This window comes from Cicer arietinum, chromosome 1 (genome assembly GCF_000331145.2).
Source record: "Cicer arietinum cultivar CDC Frontier isolate Library 1 chromosome 1, Cicar.CDCFrontier_v2.0, whole genome shotgun sequence".
Taxonomy (NCBI): Eukaryota; Viridiplantae; Streptophyta; class Magnoliopsida; order Fabales; family Fabaceae; genus Cicer; species Cicer arietinum.
Genome location: NC_021160.2, coordinates 2,887,872 through 2,904,990, shown reverse-complemented (window position 1 = coordinate 2,904,990; position 17,119 = coordinate 2,887,872). Strand labels below are relative to the sequence as shown.

The 17,119-nt window shown below is 32.4% G+C and overlaps 3 protein-coding genes across 3 annotated transcripts; 1 reads left to right on the top strand and 2 right to left on the bottom strand.

The window, feature by feature from the left end:
- Positions 1 to 366: 366 nt before the first annotated feature.
- LOC101489119 (leucine-rich repeat receptor protein kinase HPCA1-like) lies at positions 367 to 8,115 on the bottom strand. Its single transcript, XM_004485796.4, has 18 exons — positions 7,648 to 8,115; positions 6,625 to 6,745; positions 6,448 to 6,519; positions 5,572 to 5,646; positions 5,359 to 5,430; positions 4,849 to 5,013; positions 4,680 to 4,754; positions 4,375 to 4,449; positions 4,199 to 4,270; positions 4,032 to 4,100; positions 3,755 to 3,829; positions 3,407 to 3,544; positions 2,789 to 3,273; positions 2,536 to 2,688; positions 2,299 to 2,435; positions 1,792 to 2,011; positions 1,399 to 1,634; positions 367 to 1,118 (listed from the first exon to the last, which is right to left on the bottom strand). The coding sequence occupies exons 1-18, from the start codon at positions 7,733 to 7,735 to the stop codon at positions 642 to 644; spliced, it is 2,805 nt and encodes a 934-aa protein (XP_004485853.1). The 5' UTR covers positions 7,736 to 8,115; the 3' UTR covers positions 367 to 641.
- A 3,436-nt stretch (positions 8,116 to 11,551) lies between these two features.
- On the bottom strand, positions 11,552 to 14,975 carry LOC101488789 (uncharacterized). The gene is made up of 8 exons (XM_004485795.4): positions 14,744 to 14,975; positions 13,082 to 13,119; positions 12,833 to 12,913; positions 12,664 to 12,747; positions 12,544 to 12,578; positions 12,315 to 12,400; positions 12,029 to 12,094; positions 11,552 to 11,947 (listed from the first exon to the last, which is right to left on the bottom strand). Exons 1-8 carry the CDS (start codon positions 14,808 to 14,810, stop codon positions 11,913 to 11,915), a joined length of 492 nt encoding a protein of 163 aa, XP_004485852.1. The 5' UTR covers positions 14,811 to 14,975; the 3' UTR covers positions 11,552 to 11,912.
- A 721-nt stretch (positions 14,976 to 15,696) lies between these two features.
- Positions 15,697 to 16,648, top strand: LOC101488453 (uncharacterized). The gene is made up of 2 exons (XM_012717995.3): positions 15,697 to 15,838; positions 16,199 to 16,648. The coding sequence occupies exon 2, from the start codon at positions 16,202 to 16,204 to the stop codon at positions 16,406 to 16,408; it is 207 nt and encodes a 68-aa protein (XP_012573449.1). The 5' UTR covers positions 15,697 to 15,838; positions 16,199 to 16,201; the 3' UTR covers positions 16,409 to 16,648.
- The last annotated feature ends 471 nt before the right edge of the window (positions 16,649 to 17,119 follow it).

Below are 17,119 nucleotides of genomic sequence, written 5' to 3'. Positions count from 1 at the left end.
AAAAACTCCAAAAACCGACTCTAGAATAATCGGTTCCTTTTAAGTCTTTATTGAGAAGTAAACTAGTATTAGCAAGAGGAGTCCTCAGCATAACCAAAGATAAATCTACATCATGACCTCTAAACGCTAGTGTGTCAACACGGAAGTTGGTTTCCTGATAAATGTGGTTAACTTCATTAGTCCAACTTAAGAGGTGAATAAGAGAAAAATGTTGAAGATGAAAAATGGGAGTATATCAGATTCTGAATCATCACCCTCTTGCTTTGTTATGTACGTGCAAATAAAATCATTCATTTATTTGTCTGTCATTAATATTATTATTATAAACCTGTAAAGTGAGTTAATGAGTTGTTGTTTATGAAGAAATAAGAGAAAATAAATATATCCATTCTGTCTTTTGAAATTTCAATGTTCAAATTCCAATATATTACAAACAATTCAAAAATTCACAAGAATATTTTCATGACTAAAGTACAATCTTGAATACATTTTTCTACTTCTATTCAGACAAATCCATTGTTAATGTTAACAATGCACTTCCCATTCTATGAAAACCAATCAACTTGGGTTGAAACCTCATCATTTTATACAGAGAATGAATTTTTGTAAAGCACAGCCTATGGAAACATAAGGATGGAAACTCATTGAGGTTCTACCCTTATTGATGGAAAGATTCCACTATATTCAAATTCATCGTCATTCGCATAAGGATGTTTGGCATCCCCTACACCTGCTTCCTCATAAGTTTCTGTTGTTGAAGCTGATTCAGAATTTGGGTTCACTCCAACAAGCTCAATTATGCTCTCAATCTCTTTCGCAGCCTCAGCCATTGTAGGCCTATCAGCTGCATATTCTTTGACACACCTCAATGCAAGTTCCACATACCTTTCTAAACCTTTTGGTCTTGTCCCTATGAGTATACTTTGATCTAGAATGGAATGAAGGTTGTATAATTCTTTTGATGTATCCATTACTCTCATTACTTCTCTTACAATATATTTTCCTTGCTCTATTGGCTTTCTTGCTGTTGCTAGTTCCAGCATTAGCACACCAAAGCTATATACATCACTCTTTTCAGTCAATTGTTGGGTCATGTAATATTCAGGATCCAAGTATCCCTAGATAGAATAAAATGAAACATATTTTCATTAGCTACCATTTGTAAAAATATGATTTAACTTCAGCTTTATAAAAGAGAAACTTTGTTCAACATCTTTAAGGCTCTTTTTAATCCAAGCAATTCATAGAGAAAGGTTAAAGTTATGTTTGCTTGCCTTGCAAGTATCCTCAAAACTACTTAATTTTTTCTTAGAGATACTAGTTTGATTGCATAGCAGCATAGCAAAAGCTGATTTCATGTGTTCAAAGTTTTAAAAGTGAAATGTATATAATACAAACCATTGTCCCTTTGACTTGAGTAGTAACATGGCCCCTTTCACTATCAACAAGAAGTTTGGAGAGACCAAAATCAGCAACTTTTGCAATGAGGTGATTATCAAGTAGGATATTGCTTGATTTTATGTCTCTGTGTATGATTGGTGGGTTAGCAAGTTCATGTAGATAGGTCAGACCCCTGGCGGCACCCAATGTAACTTTGAGCCTCCTTATCCAGTCCATCCAGATCCCAGACTTTCCTGCAGTGACAAAGTCAAATAAAGAAAAGTAATTAACAAATGTGCTTGACATAGGCAACTTGCAGAATTTTGCTTTATTAGACAGGTCCTTGAACTGCTTGCTGTAAAAGCTTATCAATATTTGAGTCTATGAAGAGTGTTGAAGAAATTGAAGTACCTGAAAGACTATCCATTAAAGTGCCATTTGGAACATACTCATAGACCAGCATCTGTTCGCCTTTCTCGTAACAGAATCCGACAAGACTAACGAGATTCTTATGATGAACCCTTGATAGAAGTTCAATCTCAGTTTTAAACTCAACAGCTCCCTGCATCGATTCTTTTCCAGCTCTTTTGATTGCAACCAATTCGCCGCCAGGAAGAGCACCTTGGTAAACCTTGTAAATGAGGAGGACTAATTAGATTTTCCAGTAAACAAAAAGAGAATAATTTCGGAAAATACTTGTGGTGGATGTTTCTATGAAGTTCTTTACATATGAAAAGACATTAAGATTGAATAAAAGTGAAGGCAGTGGTGGAATGTGATGGAAAGGATACCACCGGTCCAAGCATAAGCTTTTTTTCATTCCACCAATCCAAACATGTCCTTAGGAACGTTAAGGGAATATGGTGTTCTGGAATAGAGAAAGGAAAAGGGTAGTCGTATGAAGTTATTAATAAAAACCTGTCCATAACCTCCTGATCCAATAGTGTTGGCTTCTGCAAAATTGTTGGTGTATTTCCTTATCTCATCAAAAGAAAACCATCTTGCTCCTTTCAACTGAGGAGCAGCTCCACTACTCTTGTTCTGTTCCCAGTTTACTGCATTTAATTAAAACGACATTGAACCAATTAAAAAAACACTACCTGAAAAATCCCTTGTTAAGTATAAATTAGGCCAAGTGGAGTAATAATTTCTAACCAAAAGGGTTCCCCTCGGAAGATCTTGTTGCTCTTCTTTTTTGGCGAACGACATACATCCCTGCAAGAACTGCCAGTACAAGAAAGACCAACACAGCAAGTACTGCACCAACTATAGCCCCAGTATGTGATGACTTTGATCCTTTAGGTTCTCCTGAGTGACATAGAAATGATAGTCAGAGAGGAGAAATAATACAGAACACACAAATAAATAATTCAGCATTTGTAGTTCATAATGAAACACTGAAAGTCACCTCCATAATATTCATAGTTAGCACCAATGAAGAAGTAAGGGGAGAAAAATTCCGGAGGCTTGTAAATTTGGTTACTAAGCACAAAAGCAGTAGTTGAAACTCCAGTTGAATTGAAACGGTCGGTTTGAAACGGGAAGATATTAAGAGTCAACTGAAAATTATCAGTAGATGAAATCTTGATAGGATTACTAAGAGAAACTGAATCCACCGCAATTTTTTGTTTTCGAAAAGCATCCATCAGGGACTGCTCAATTTCCTTGTAGTAACTTGTGTTACTATAGTTTGAGAAACTAAAAGCTCTGGATGATAGATTTCCAATATAAGGAAATGCACATTTACAGTTGGGGCTGGCAATCTGATTGTCACTGCATGAAGGAGGTGAGCAACCATTTGTTGGTGTTGAATATGAGGGAATGGTTTGGGGAATTTTGCAGTAACTCTTTTCAGAAGCTCCATTTTCAAGACAAATTTTGTTTTGAGCAAGTCTGCAAAGACATTAGATAACTTTCTCAGAAGAAAAGCCAACGTCTAGTAGTTTGAGTCCATGCAAATATCTGTAGATTTTATTTTATTTTTTTAAAAAAGAAAAATGATATCATCATATATAATGAAATTTACCTCAAGTCAAAATTCAATTTTTGGTTTCCCAACTCAAGATTGGTCAAATCATTATTCTGCAAATCAATGAGTTGCAGACTACTGCTATAGCCACTGCTGAGATTTAATGTGCCACTGAGCTGGTTGTCCTTCAGTATCCTGTTAGAACATTTCAGTAAATTCACTTCATATTCATAACCATCACTTCCTATTTAGATTATTTAATGAGCAGATATAGAATGAGAGCTTATACTATATTATAAGCAATTATGCATAAGCTGATTTTCGTGGAAAGCTTCTTGAAATAAGTTCTAAATATAAAGATAACCAAAAAAACAGGTCTAATGTGAGAAAGACGGAGCAACATACACTGTTGTCAGATCTTTCAAACTAGAAACCCATGAAGGAATATCAGAAGAATTGAAGTTATTGTCACTCAGATCCCTGCAGATAGAATTTTTCATAAAAATATGCAGATTAAAATCATTGTATAATAATGCATAAATTATATGCCTATGTTTTACATATAGTTGTTGCATGAAATTAAGTATTTCTTCTAGATTATGTGATTGCAATTAAGTATTGACCTCCTAAAATTCAATGCAATAAGTACAATATAACAGAATGTCACTATTATACTACTTACACGTAGGTGAGACTATTCATTCCATTAAGATTTGGCAGAGAGCCATTCAGTTCATTGTGAGATAAATAGCTGCAAAAATATATTCAATACCTTCTTTCAGCAAAATGGATCAAAAAGTTAGTGATAAATATGAATCTTAACATCTCATGTTTCTTTGATTTTCTTACATCTCGCTAAGTTTTTCAAGATTGTTCAAGTTAGAAGGCACTCTCCCGCTTAATTTATTCCTATCAAAACGCCTGCATTCAAGAGAAAATGTTCAATTAGCCAAAGAAATTCAGAGATAACATAAATTGTGTGAGTGTAAGAGAAATCACTAAGACAGTGGCCACAATATACTTACACCACTTCCAATGTGTTCACAAGACTACTCAGAGTGCTAGGAATACTGCCATTTAATTGATTGTTGTCGAAAAGCCTGACAAAAATAATATAAGCTAGGATCAATGTGAAGTTTATAAAATAAGTCAATGGTTATGCATTTAGAAAATAAGTTTAAGGTGTTTATGAAAAAGTTAAACAGAATGTTTTGATATACAGAAGCTAATTTCAACTTATAAGAATAACTAACTAATGTTTAAAAAGCTTATGACTTCAAGAAGTTATGAAATTTCAGAAAATAAATACTAAAAGATTTATGAAGCTTACACATGTTCTAGAATCATGCTAGAGTTAAAAAGTGTTGGTGGTATTGGACCTGAGAGTTTATTGTTCCCCAAATGACTGCAAGAAGTAGACATAATATTAGATATTCAGTGAAATGAAATGTTTTCGTATAGTAATATTAATTGGAAAATGAAAAGAAGAGTAGACATACAAATGCTGGGCCTTAAGGAGCATGTCAAGACCTGGTTGTCCTTGATCATTAGAGACAGGAATAGGTCCTTCCAGCTGGTTATCAGCAAGATCTAGCCAATCAAGGTTGGATAGATTGCCAAGAGAGCGTGGAATATTTCCGTTTAATTTATTTGAATTCAGTGCTCTGCATGAAAAACAATAAGGTGATAAGTGATTCATAAATGCGTTATCTAAATGAAGGAGAAAATAGTAACATAATAACTAACACCTGTCTATAAAAAAATGTGTTATCTAAATGAACTTCAAATAATGTTTGCTTAAGCACGTGTTACATGCACACATTCTCAAGCATAATTTATCATATATTAGTCTAAAGATAAAACATTGAGCTTCAAGATTAAGTAAAGATAATTTCCGGATGTGAACATGATATGAAAGGTACACACTTTATTACATTGTAATAAATTGGACTTTTAATAGTTCTTGTGTGTGCAATGTAGTATCAGAATTATTAAGTTGGAGTCCTTACAAAAAGGTCAGCTTCTTTAAGGATCCTATTGAATCTGGAATAGGACCAATGAATCCACAACCAACCAATGCCCTGAAAAAACAGTTAAAAGGGAACATATCAAAAAGCATGCTAAATTTTCTAAGGTGAAAAATATTAGATAGAAGTAGTTCAATAGAAAAAAAATCAGTTTATATTTAAATTATTTATTAGGAAATAAATTTCCCCTCTTACAGGGAATTGAGGTTCTTCAGATTCCCAATTTCTCGTGGAATTGTTCCTGTGATGCCTGTGTTGTATGAAAGATCCCTATATGAACAAAAACAACATGTCATTAGTTTAGCAACAACTAAATATTGCAACCAACAATAACATAGTGAAAATAAAATGTCCTACCTAAGGATGAATTCAGTTAAAGGAAATTATTTTTAGCAACTTTTACACATCAATAATCATTATATGACTCAAATGCCAAATTAGAACAAGACTCTTCTAAAGTAAATAAGGAGGTATGTATCCACCTTTAAATCATAAAGTGTATTAAGATTATAGTCCACTTTAGATTAAATCACAAGTACAACATATAGCCAGAGTTTTAAATCACAGTGGCGGTCACGTCGCAATCCTTAATACTATGAAGAATTCCAGTTAAATACGGTCGATGCAGCAGTCTCTATATGAAGAATTTCAGTTAAATACGGTCCATGCAGCAGTCCCAATCGTAGTCACAGAGACATCAAAAACCTCGATGTCCAGAACATATTCACAAACCTTTTTTTTTCAAACCTTATAAATACGTTTATTCATTTTTAGAGTCAAGGTCACTTTAGAGAGTCTTTATTTAACAAATAATATGTTGAGAAACATTTAAGCATCTTAGGGTTTATTAGAAGAAGAATTTCAGACTAATGAACAAATTAAATCTATTTTTTTTTTTGTGTGTTGACGGAGTGGTAAACACCACCTGAAACTCATACACACAACTCCATTGTCCTAGATTCGAACCCGAGACATAATGTTCAGCCTAACAATATCGGCATTTGCCAGTTGAACTATGCATTATGGAGCAAATTAAATCTATTTAATTCAGATGAGAAGTAGAAAATGTACAATGTATCAAGTTCAGATAAGGACTGAATTGCTGAAGACAGTTGACCCACCAAATTCAAGCCAGGTAGTTTCCTGAAAAAGATAGCAGCACTCTTTTGAGATTCAATTTTTTTTACAAAAAATAGAAAATAGAAAGTAAGAAACAATTTGAATGGAGCAAAGAAACCATGATCTAACAATTCGGTGATTCTTGAATTTGTGCAACGAATTCCATCCCAATCACTTCCACATGGATCAGAACCCACCCAATCTGATGGTTTGTTTTTCCAGGATTGTATCAGAGATGAAAGAGCAGTAACTGCATCAGTACAATTTATATAGTCAATTTATGATGATATTTTATAAATTTAATAAGTAACAAAAAAGAAAACCTAATACTAGATCTTTTTACAAAATCTGATTTTAATTTTGGAGATAAGGTGAATGATTAATTCAACTATGTCAAATCACATAGTTGACATTGAAGTGCTATAGGTTTGTACATTGGTTAATTATATATAAATAGGTCAACTGCCAAATTTTTATTAGCAAACAAAATTTTAATTTTGAATGTTAATGGTAGAAGAATATATCTTTAATCCACAAACACTTTCCAAACTTAGATGGACAAGCATAGATTCTCACATTCATGATATTGAGTTGAAAACAGTACATAACCTAATTTTAACTTCATACCTATATGATTTTTTTGGGTGTAATTTATGATGTACCTCCTTATTAGTTACTATAACTAGGAAATTGTTAGGAGGACAAATGGTCAAAATTTCAATGATTCGTCAAGTAGAAATTCAGGGTCTTGTAGGGATGAGACAAGACCTTTATCAATGTTTATTCGACAAAAACAAGAGAAAATAAACACAAATTGAATTTTGAGCACTAATTGTTTTTCTTATTTTTTGAGCGCATCATCGATATTGATAGAAACAATAGTCACCATCTCAGTCGTGAGGACGGACTTTTACTTAGGAGAGGAGCAATATAAAACATTTTTATATACCATTCTGAGACTGTAGATCATATGAGACACTTCCCTACCATTCAATACTAATTATACTAAGAAAGGAAGGGGTGGAAAAGCACAATATTATTTCCTTGCTTATTTTGTTGATATATGAAAGAATTATATAAACAATAGATGTGATGAATATACATCAAACTCCAAACACAATCACAAAAGTTGAATTTAAATTAGTAACTTACAATCTCCACTGTCTGTCTGTGCTGCAACAAGCAAAACCTGGAAAAGAAGCAGCACTAGAATAGGAAAAACTTTAAGTTGTTGTTCCATTACTCAAAATACTTTTCTGATACTGAACCAATAATCAAATATGAAAACTTTTAACCAATGTGTATAACAAGAAGATTATGAAATAATTAAAGAGAAACCATAGTGTACAATCTTTTAACAAGAAAAGAAAATAATTCAACTGAAAATTGTAGAGCAGACGCGTTTCAAGACATGGCATGCTAACTAATGCATTTTACTAAGTCAATGCCTTTTACATTCAATTTTCAACTTTTAGAATTAGTATGAGTTTTAATTCCAAAATTAAAAATATATTGCCACTACAGAGCCACCAACTATAACCAACATAATCAATATATTCCAACTAGAAATGGCTATCAACAATCGTGGTTAGTGATTATTAGTATATTTTAATTCTGATGTCTTCCTTTTTTTTTGTTGTTGTTGAAACATTCCAAAGAAAAATGCTAGAAGATAAAGTTTTAAGTGTTGGAACTTGGAAGGAATCAACAACTACCTAATAAACAAGGTATTATTTTAATAGTTAACTCAAGGTGAAATTAACAAGAGAGATTAATATCATTTTTTAGGAGAAAACATAAAGCATTATTGTAATTATTAGATTAATTTCCATATATGAACAGTGTCATGCTTTGATTAAGAAATCTGTTTGTGCTATTTGTACCACGACAAAATGAAAATTATACAATTGACCATCTAGCTTGCCGTCCCAAATATAATATTGTATTAATTTGTATTATGCACAACTGTCAACGAGGAATACACATAATAAAAAGTGTTGGATTTTCATTTGAGATATTAAACATTTGCATAGTTTGTTTGGACAGGCTTTTATATTTGTATTTAGATTAAATTGGAGCGGCAACCGAAGTGGATACAAAGGAGACATAAAGTTTTCTACAAGACAAAAACAAAGAAACAATAATTTGTTTTACTAGAAAACGAATTTCCTTTTGTAGATGAACAAGGATTACAATTTCTTTTATGCATGTTTGGATTCATGTACGGTGATTTTGGCATAACGGTAGCTCACTATAATTTAAATAAAAACTACACTTTTTAGTTTTAAGAAAATCAAGTGTTATTACACTCTTGTTAAGTTGTTATCAAATATATCCACATTACATACTTACAAATACATCCTAGACTTTATTAACTTAATATTATTATAGTCTCAGTAAATATCAACAAATTTTTTGAGCAATTTTAGAGATTATTTAAAATATTAATATCGTGAGAGATTAAGTTGATATCATCTTACAATATCAAGTATTGAAAAATATATGATTTGTATATAAACAATATATTTGCCGTAAATTATCAATATTCTCTAATGATAATTGATAATGTCGACAATATTCTATAATGCCATATATTTAATTAAATTATATTGTTATTATTATACATTACTACTAATAATTAAAATCTCCCAATAACAACAGAGTTGGAACTTCACGAAAGAAAATGGGAAGTGGGAACATTGACTTTTATCTAATTCCTTATTGGATGGCTGGGGAAAAAAATTAAAACATAATACTAAGAATCTAAGATGTGAACTCTAACTCCAAGTTGTTATGTGAATTCTTACTCCAAGTAGCTATTTTATTTATTGATGGTCGCACTAATTCTTGTTCAAAAAATGATGGGGTCAAACCTACTAATAATATTTCTGAAAAAATATTTGCAGCTTGATTGATCAGAAACAAGGTTATGTTATAAAATTAATAATACTTGATATTTATAAATATTTTTTAGGATCAGATATCTTTTTAGTCCATGCAAAATATGTGAGTTTAGTTTTTATGCATGTAAAATGTTTTCTTTGATTTTATAAGGGATGATATTGAGGGCATAATTAATGTAAATAACTTGAATACTTCTAACGGGGATTTTTCTAATCATAATGTTGATCATAACATGTAGACCATTGTTATTGGTAAAAATATTGAGACCTTTTTGATTAATTCAACTAATGCATCCTAATGGATTATTTATGATATGAAAGTACTTTTTAAATTTTAGAAATATATGGATAAAAACTCTCTAGAGAATGATTATTATCTCTCAACATAACAGTCACAACCATATTGGTATTCCTCATTATTCTAACACAAGTACAAAATGGGAAATGCATGGATTCTCACACAAGTACACACACATGTGAGTACAATCAATGCAAAGGGAAAATGGAGACATTCTAAAACTTTATAATTTGCATAAAAAACTCTAACAAACCATATACTAGTATTATTGGACCACATCATCCAATTAGCAGTTCTATAGCCATACACCTCCACAAGCTCAAGGTAGGTGAGGAAAATAATTAAGGGATCTATCTAACACATTGAGCTTGTTTCTGATATGAAGATATTTAATTGGTGATAGAGGCTTTGCTTGGTTAACTAATCAGCCTCACTAATCATAGGTTTGGAACATGGACAACTGTGAGTTTTTTATTTAGTACCTTTTCACAATGAACAAGAGTTCCAACTTCATGAAGCACATGCTTATGAATTAAAAAATTTGCACTTTTATAGTCACAGAAAACTATAGATGTAGAGAATGTCCACTCTTATACCTATATGACAACAACTGTAACTTCTTTCCTAAAATAACCACATGGCACTAGATTAGGGCCTAGATAGATGTCCTCCTAAAGAGATAGAGGCTAATGCCAAAGGTTAAAAGAAATAATAAGTTGAGGGCTACAAAAAAATAAAGAAAAAAATGTAGTCAGTGTTGATAGTGAGGTTCAAATTCTATATTGTTCAATGATAAAAGTCTAATAGAAATATGCTAAAAGAGAAGGAAAACAAAAGGATAAAATGCTAGAAGAAGAAACAAGGTTTACAAGTCAGTAAATAATTATATGGCCATTAACAAGCAGCCTCAGATTCATTGGATTGGATACATTAATAGCGATCGCATGTCTTTTCTTGAGATACTCCCTTAATTAGATAAAGTTAAGATCAAGGACTAAGAACAGAATTCTGAAAAGATTAAGTAAATAAATAGTTCAAAAAGAGTAAGAAAAAAAAAAGACTAAAAATGAAGTTTAATTGGCAAAGATAATGTAATTTTTAAAATTGGACTCTGTAATTGTAAGGAAAATGCATCGTTTAAAAACAAACATCATCAAACCAAATATGGTTACGTGGGATTGAAACATGGATCAATCCATAGTATAAAACTGTTATATATTATGATTTAAAAACAAACCATTTATTTCTGCATTTCTTTCAATGGTTTGACTTCTAGTTTTTCTTAATCACCCTCCGAATTTTGACTTTTGAGCTATTCTCCATCTTATATACTTTTCTTACTAAAGCTTCTACAATTATTCTCTATACATATTGAAACCACCTAGACAAAATGTAACCAAATTCTCTATCACAAAAATTGTCCTAATATGTTCTTATGATTCTATTTCTAATCTTATCTTGTATAATTACTAATTCAATGTAATATTTTAATCTAAGCAACACTGGATTTACTTTGTTGGTAGCTTTTAATCGTTCGACATTTAATTCTATACAACCATACAAATCTTATAGATGTTCAAAAACAATTTCCTTTAATCTTGAGTATGTCTTCTATAGCTTATCACACCCTAAATATATCTTTATTTCATGTACTTCGCTTCAATCTTATGTTTGACAAATCACATTACTAGTATTTCACTGTCATATTGTAAGATAAATAAAATCCACTTAAAAATGCAAGACCTGTAATATTGCATGTTCATCACTGGTTACACAAGAAGAATAAAAAAACAGAAAATGACCTTAGTGAAGAAACTTGTCAAGATAGCAAATAACAAATAGCAACAAACACATAGAAAAGCTAAGCACATATAATACTCCCAATAGAACCAAAACTTTCACCATCATGATGAAAACAAATATGAGAATGCAATTTTATAAATTAGAACACCCCCCACTTTCCCAAAATTTTGCAGTGCTAAATGGAGGGTGTCCAGGGGTAAAAAAATTCTAAACTATCCCCCGGCTCGATGTGAAGAAAAGTGTTTATTTAATCAAGATTTCAAGCCACATGATGCTCGACTGGAATAATTGCATTACATATTACCAACTTGGAATGGTAACACCGTAAGAGCCATTAAACGGACACAATATTTAAGAGTAGTGAGAGAATATATTCAGCCTACTAATTCAAGTAAGGTTCGGCCACACGACATTCACTTGCGTGCTTCAGTCTTCTTTTGCTCTTTGGCTGAAATAGATTTATCCAATTATCAGTTTCAAGCTTTTGGATGCTTGAATAGAAAAAGCATAACAGTGTTTTAGAACTTACCAGCTTTCTCTTCATCACGCTTTTTAGCAGCTTCTGCCCTTTGCTGACGTATAAGAGCTAATCGTTCTGCACACCAAGTCAAAAAAGAAATTAAACATTAATCATTGAAGGAAAGCTTTTCCTAGCAAAGGTTGTTGATTTTGGTTTAACTCATACAGCTTATGCTTTGTGACAATCAATCAATAGTTTACATATTATGTTATAAAATATCAAATGTCTGAGTGAAAATAAATAAAAGGCGTAGAAGAAGCATATAAAAACAGACAATTTCAAAAGCTACTGGTACCTAAATCTTTCTTTGCTTGTTCAGTTTTTCCTTGCTCTTGCAGCCTCATATAGCGTTCATGAGCTCTCTGTTTCTCTATCTCTTCTCTGAAAACAGGAGAGAAATTTTGAAGAAATTCAGAAAACATGTTGATATAAAATATCCACTTTTCAATGTTTCCCCAATATGAGAGCGTGCATGATTGTATTTGCACGGCCCCTTTTAAAAGAGCAAATTAAAAGTAGCAAACCTTTCACGCCTTGAAAGTTCAGTTGTCTTTTCAACCTGCATCCACGCGAAAATAACATTATTCTTCCAAACTCCTATGAAAATGTCTATGTAATGGCCAACAATGAAAAGTTAAACTCACATCAACGTCTCTAGCTTTCAAGTTCTTTGGCTTTACCAAGTTAGGATTTTCAATCTCAATAATCCCTTGAGTTCCTTTATTCTTCTGTATACATTAAGTAGCAACAAGACAGTCAGTTTCATATTGATGGGAGCACACCATAGAAACAAAAAAACTGTGGGATACTAACTCTAGTATCTTCATCGGCTTCTTCACCAGATTCATCCCCAGATTCTTCCTTAGGTTCTTCAGCTTCATTCTCAGCTTCTTTCTAATAAGGTTGGGAAGAGGAGATCGCATATGTTGAACATATGTTGAACATATACAAATTAATTTATTATAGATAATATTAACAAAAACATCATTTGTTAGAGGAGATCGCATACATGTTTGAGGAGCAGGAGCAAAAGGGGGAAGAAGAAAGGATTCAGAAGGAAACCTGTCTAAAAGATCGAGGACGGCTAGAGGTTCCAGCAACTGCAATAGTCAAAAGAAACATAAAGTTTTCAGAGGTTATTTCTATGATTAAGAAGTGTCACTTTTCTGTTTTGTTTTCTTTAGAGGAGAAGGGAGCCAAAAGGGTTTAAGCATTAATAAGAAACTTTACTTCGGATAAGTTTCAAAGTTAGAGAGTTGGATTATAATTTAACTAATCCCTCCACATATTATTTTGATACTAGACCAGACGTATGGACTATGGTGAATGCTAAGTAGAAGTTACAACACAATAACAAACATGGAATTGTCAATACGTAACTACCACAGACTCTAGAGATATTAGAAAGTGAAAGCATAACTGAAATAATCTTAATCAAAGCACTCACAGGGTTGAACAAATACTGGCACTACACAATCACATTCCCACATTTTCCTTTGTCATAGTGTTGTCAATCTTGAATCACAGAAAAATAGTGGTTCGTTCAAATTCTCCTACGCAAGAGTGCGATAGCGCCACTATTGTCGCTATTGTATTAAATATCATATCATGGAATAATAGTGATAGTTTAAATTCCAATACGGCAGTATAGCTACTATTTAACAACATTTTTATGTCAAACCTACTAACACGCGTAAACTAAAATTTGTAGGATCTACTGTCACTTTCTAGAACTGGTTAAATAACCGGTGTCCAGTCCCTATCTGATTTCGGAGTTGCACGTCAACAATCCAAGCCATTTCTCCCCAATATAATTGAATTATGAAATAGTTAACATCTCTTTCTTAACATAAGTTGTATCAGCAAACATGGTGTTTAAGGATTATGCTCTTTTCTGTTAGTGATACCTACTAAACCCATCAACATGACACATGCATCTATAAGTTAAATATTCTAACAAGGAGAGAGTTCGGTTTTTCCTCCGACATAGCCTAAATGGAAATTTACTGAAACCATATACAGAAAAGCACCAATCTCAGCAAATTGCAGTTACCTTTTCCACTACACCACAAAAGTATATAATTTCTCATGTTCCTCTAAGGTCCTAACTTACTTCTATTCCAACTTTTGTAGCTTCAAAAAAAGAAAGAAAAACCAACACAAAGGTACAAAACTCAAAAAACAACTCCACACAAGATTCATTTTATGAGTTCCAAACTTGGTACTATAAAGTTTATAACTTAGGAAACACAGATACTAATACAAACACGATCTAACACATTGACACCATAATAATTTGAGAATATAAATAAATTAAATGTGATTTAGGTGTTGTGCCAATGTTTGTTTGACACTAACATGTGTCGGACATGAGAACACGTGTTTCGTCAAAAGTGTTGGTGTTACAAACAAACACTGTGCATACCCAAATACTGTGCATACCCGGTGGTAATAACTCCACACAATATGAACAATAATTTGAACTAAATTCAAACATAAATAGATATTAAAAGATGTTTTCAAGCTGGAAGTCTCGTAGATCTAAAAACCTCCAATAAGTATAATCTTCACATGCAGAACCTTTATCCACAAGCCACACTATTCTATAACTACAAAAACAAAAAAGCATTAAAAGAATGACATTTATCTAAAAACCAAAATTTGCAAGAAAAAGTGATTGGATTTAGCATAAAGGAGATGAAGGAAAATTTGGAGGGGGCTTACGGATGTCTTCGTGGGTGGAAAAGTGGCGGCGGCCGGTGGGCTTGCTCTTGAATTTTCCTCTTCCCATTTTTTCTCAATTCAAAATCAATTCAATTCCACCCACAAAAATTACCAACGATCTTCGAATCAAATTTTCCTTCCTTTTATTCTATTCAAGTTTGCGTTTTAATCACAACAACAAAAATTGATGATGATGATGATGATGATAATGATGCCCATTCACTTTATTCGTAACTAGTAGCGTAGTAACCGTTCCGGCGGGTATATTGAAAAATCGTTAAAAGAAAAGAGGGGCCCACCTAGGAAAAGAAAATATATTTTTTTTAGGGAAGGGGCATTTTGGTCTACACATAAAATACACGGGACAGATTGATCCTTGACAAAAAGACCATTTTTAGCCGCTCATAAAAATCAATTGGAATATGTTATTTGTCAAAAAAATTATTCATTTTTGAACTAATTAGACTATGGATCGGACTACTTGTTATATAATGTTCCAAAAGAAAATAAACAAAACCGTAATCTGAAAACAAAAACATGAAGAAAAAACAAAAACGAGAAAATGGTAGTAGAAATTTTTCAATAGAATCACTAAAAAATCTCTATACAATAGATGTTACTCATTTTTTTGGTAGTCATCAAACGTCAAAATAGTTATTTTATATTTTGTTAAAAGTCACATAAGAATCTGACATTAATGAGATAATGATACACGTTGTTAATTTTCTATTAGATTATATAAAATATTCTGATTCAAAAATTAAATTGTCTCAGTTTAATTTATCAAACATTAAAAAATAATATATTTTTATTGTCGAGAACTAATATGTCTAGGGTGTTTTGTTTTTTTAAGGACCAAAGTCTAATTAATTTTTGGAAATGACATTATACTAAAATCCCTGACATATAATTACATATTAACAAACCAACCACACACCCTAGACAAAGATAGTTCTCTCTCAACTTCCTCCGTTATCTCTCGCTCTCGCTGCCGAGCAAATAATCGCGCGCCGTCTCCGACACCATCTCCGGAATCCACTGTCGTCCTTTCGTCGTTCTCAGAGTTTGTCACTTGTTTTCCTCCACCGTTACTAGGTAAGGACGTTTTTTCGATTTTTTGTCTTTACCTTGAGATTGGTTGATGCGATGATGATGGATCTGTATGAGTTCTGTTGTTTTTGGGATTGAATTGAACAGTGATGAATGATGATGGGTCTGTCACGTGAATGTGCATGTGAAATTTGAAGTAATTTTTTCTTGTTTTTGTTTTGGGTGTTTTGCGTTTGCCTGGGGACTTGGGTGGTGTTTTACTTTCTCAGGTGGGTGCATTTACCTAGTTTGTTTGCTTTTGGTATTGGAAGTTGGTTTTTGTTGCAGCAAAATATTGTAACTTGTGATGGCCTACTAAGTGTTTGATAAAATGTGTGTGATGGTGATGGAATTTCAATTTGCTAGGAAATGAAGAAAGGTGTGCACCCACAGAAGCAATGGATGACTTATGTTACTCAAACTGGTAGATTGATGCATGTGATGATGACAAAGATACACCCTGTTGGTAAAGTCTACCACTTCCGTGCTAAGCGTCAAATGGCCGAGAGTTTAGGACAGATTGCCAAGTTCAAACGTCGTTTCGGGTTAGAAAATACAGAGGCCAGTGGAAAATGACATATCTTACCATTAGAGGGAGGTTTGGTTTTTATCTTTATTTTTATTTCATGCAAGTTCATGGAAAATACCAAGAAAAATGGTAATTTTCCGAAACAGTTTTTGTTCATTTGCCGTATTGGATTAATCCAGTTAAACTTCATTGTGTGTTTTTGACTTCCTATTTCAAGTTATCCTCATGTTCTACATCTAAGGAACTGTTGTTCTCTAATTGGTATCAATTATTTTGATTTTGGGAAATTTTATTGTTCTGAAAATAATGGAGGCAAGGATGTAGTTCAAATGTAGTAGTGTTATTTTGTATTAGCATTTTGTCATGGCTCATGAGCAATAATTGTCCTTTTATTTTCAAATGTAGTTGTGTTATTTTCTGGTATTTTTGTGGTCTACTGTCAAATCAAATCTCAACTATTGACATAGTTATGGTTTGAAGCTGTCAGAAGAAATTTGGGGCATAACCATTTTGTTTTTCGTCTAATATGAATCTTTGCTTCAACAATTCAAATTTGACAATAGCCTTCGAATTAGATAAATAGCATTACTGCTTATGCAATCCTTTCGTTAGCTTGTTTTCTTTTATGAGTTTTAGAGGCACTAACTTATGTAGTATATATACAGGGGGAGTTTTAACAAATTTTCCCACAAAATTCAAACCAAGCTCATAAAAGAACATCTTGATTTTTTTCAGTTTAAACAAGTTGATATTTTTAA

What these genes read in the sequence shown, in the direction of transcription:
- LOC101489119 (XM_004485796.4), bottom strand. Translation starts at nt 7,735, where the DNA reads ATGGAACAACAACTTAAAGTTTTTCCTATTCTAGTGCTGCTTCTTTTC. An exon ending in TTATCTGAACTTGATACATT is followed by an intron (nt 5,647 to 6,447) that starts GTACATTTTCTA and finishes TTGTTCATATAG; the next exon opens with GGATCTTTCATACAACACAG. An exon ending in GTGAACACATTGGAAGTGGT is followed by an intron (nt 4,271 to 4,374) that starts GTAAGTATATTG and finishes TCTTGAATGCAG; the next exon opens with GCGTTTTGATAGGAATAAAT.
- LOC101488789 (XM_004485795.4), bottom strand. Translation starts at nt 14,810, where the DNA reads ATGGGAAGAGGAAAATTCAAGAGCAAGCCCACCGGCCGCCGCCACTTT. An exon ending in GAACTTTCAAGGCGTGAAAG is followed by an intron (nt 12,401 to 12,543) that starts GTTTGCTACTTT and finishes TCCTGTTTTCAG; the next exon opens with AGAAGAGATAGAGAAACAGA. An exon ending in ACAAGCAAAGAAAGATTTAG is followed by an intron (nt 12,095 to 12,314) that starts GTACCAGTAGCT and finishes CTTGGTGTGCAG; the next exon opens with AACGATTAGCTCTTATACGT.
- LOC101488453 (XM_012717995.3), top strand. Translation starts at nt 16,202, where the DNA reads ATGAAGAAAGGTGTGCACCCACAGAAGCAATGGATGACTTATGTTACT.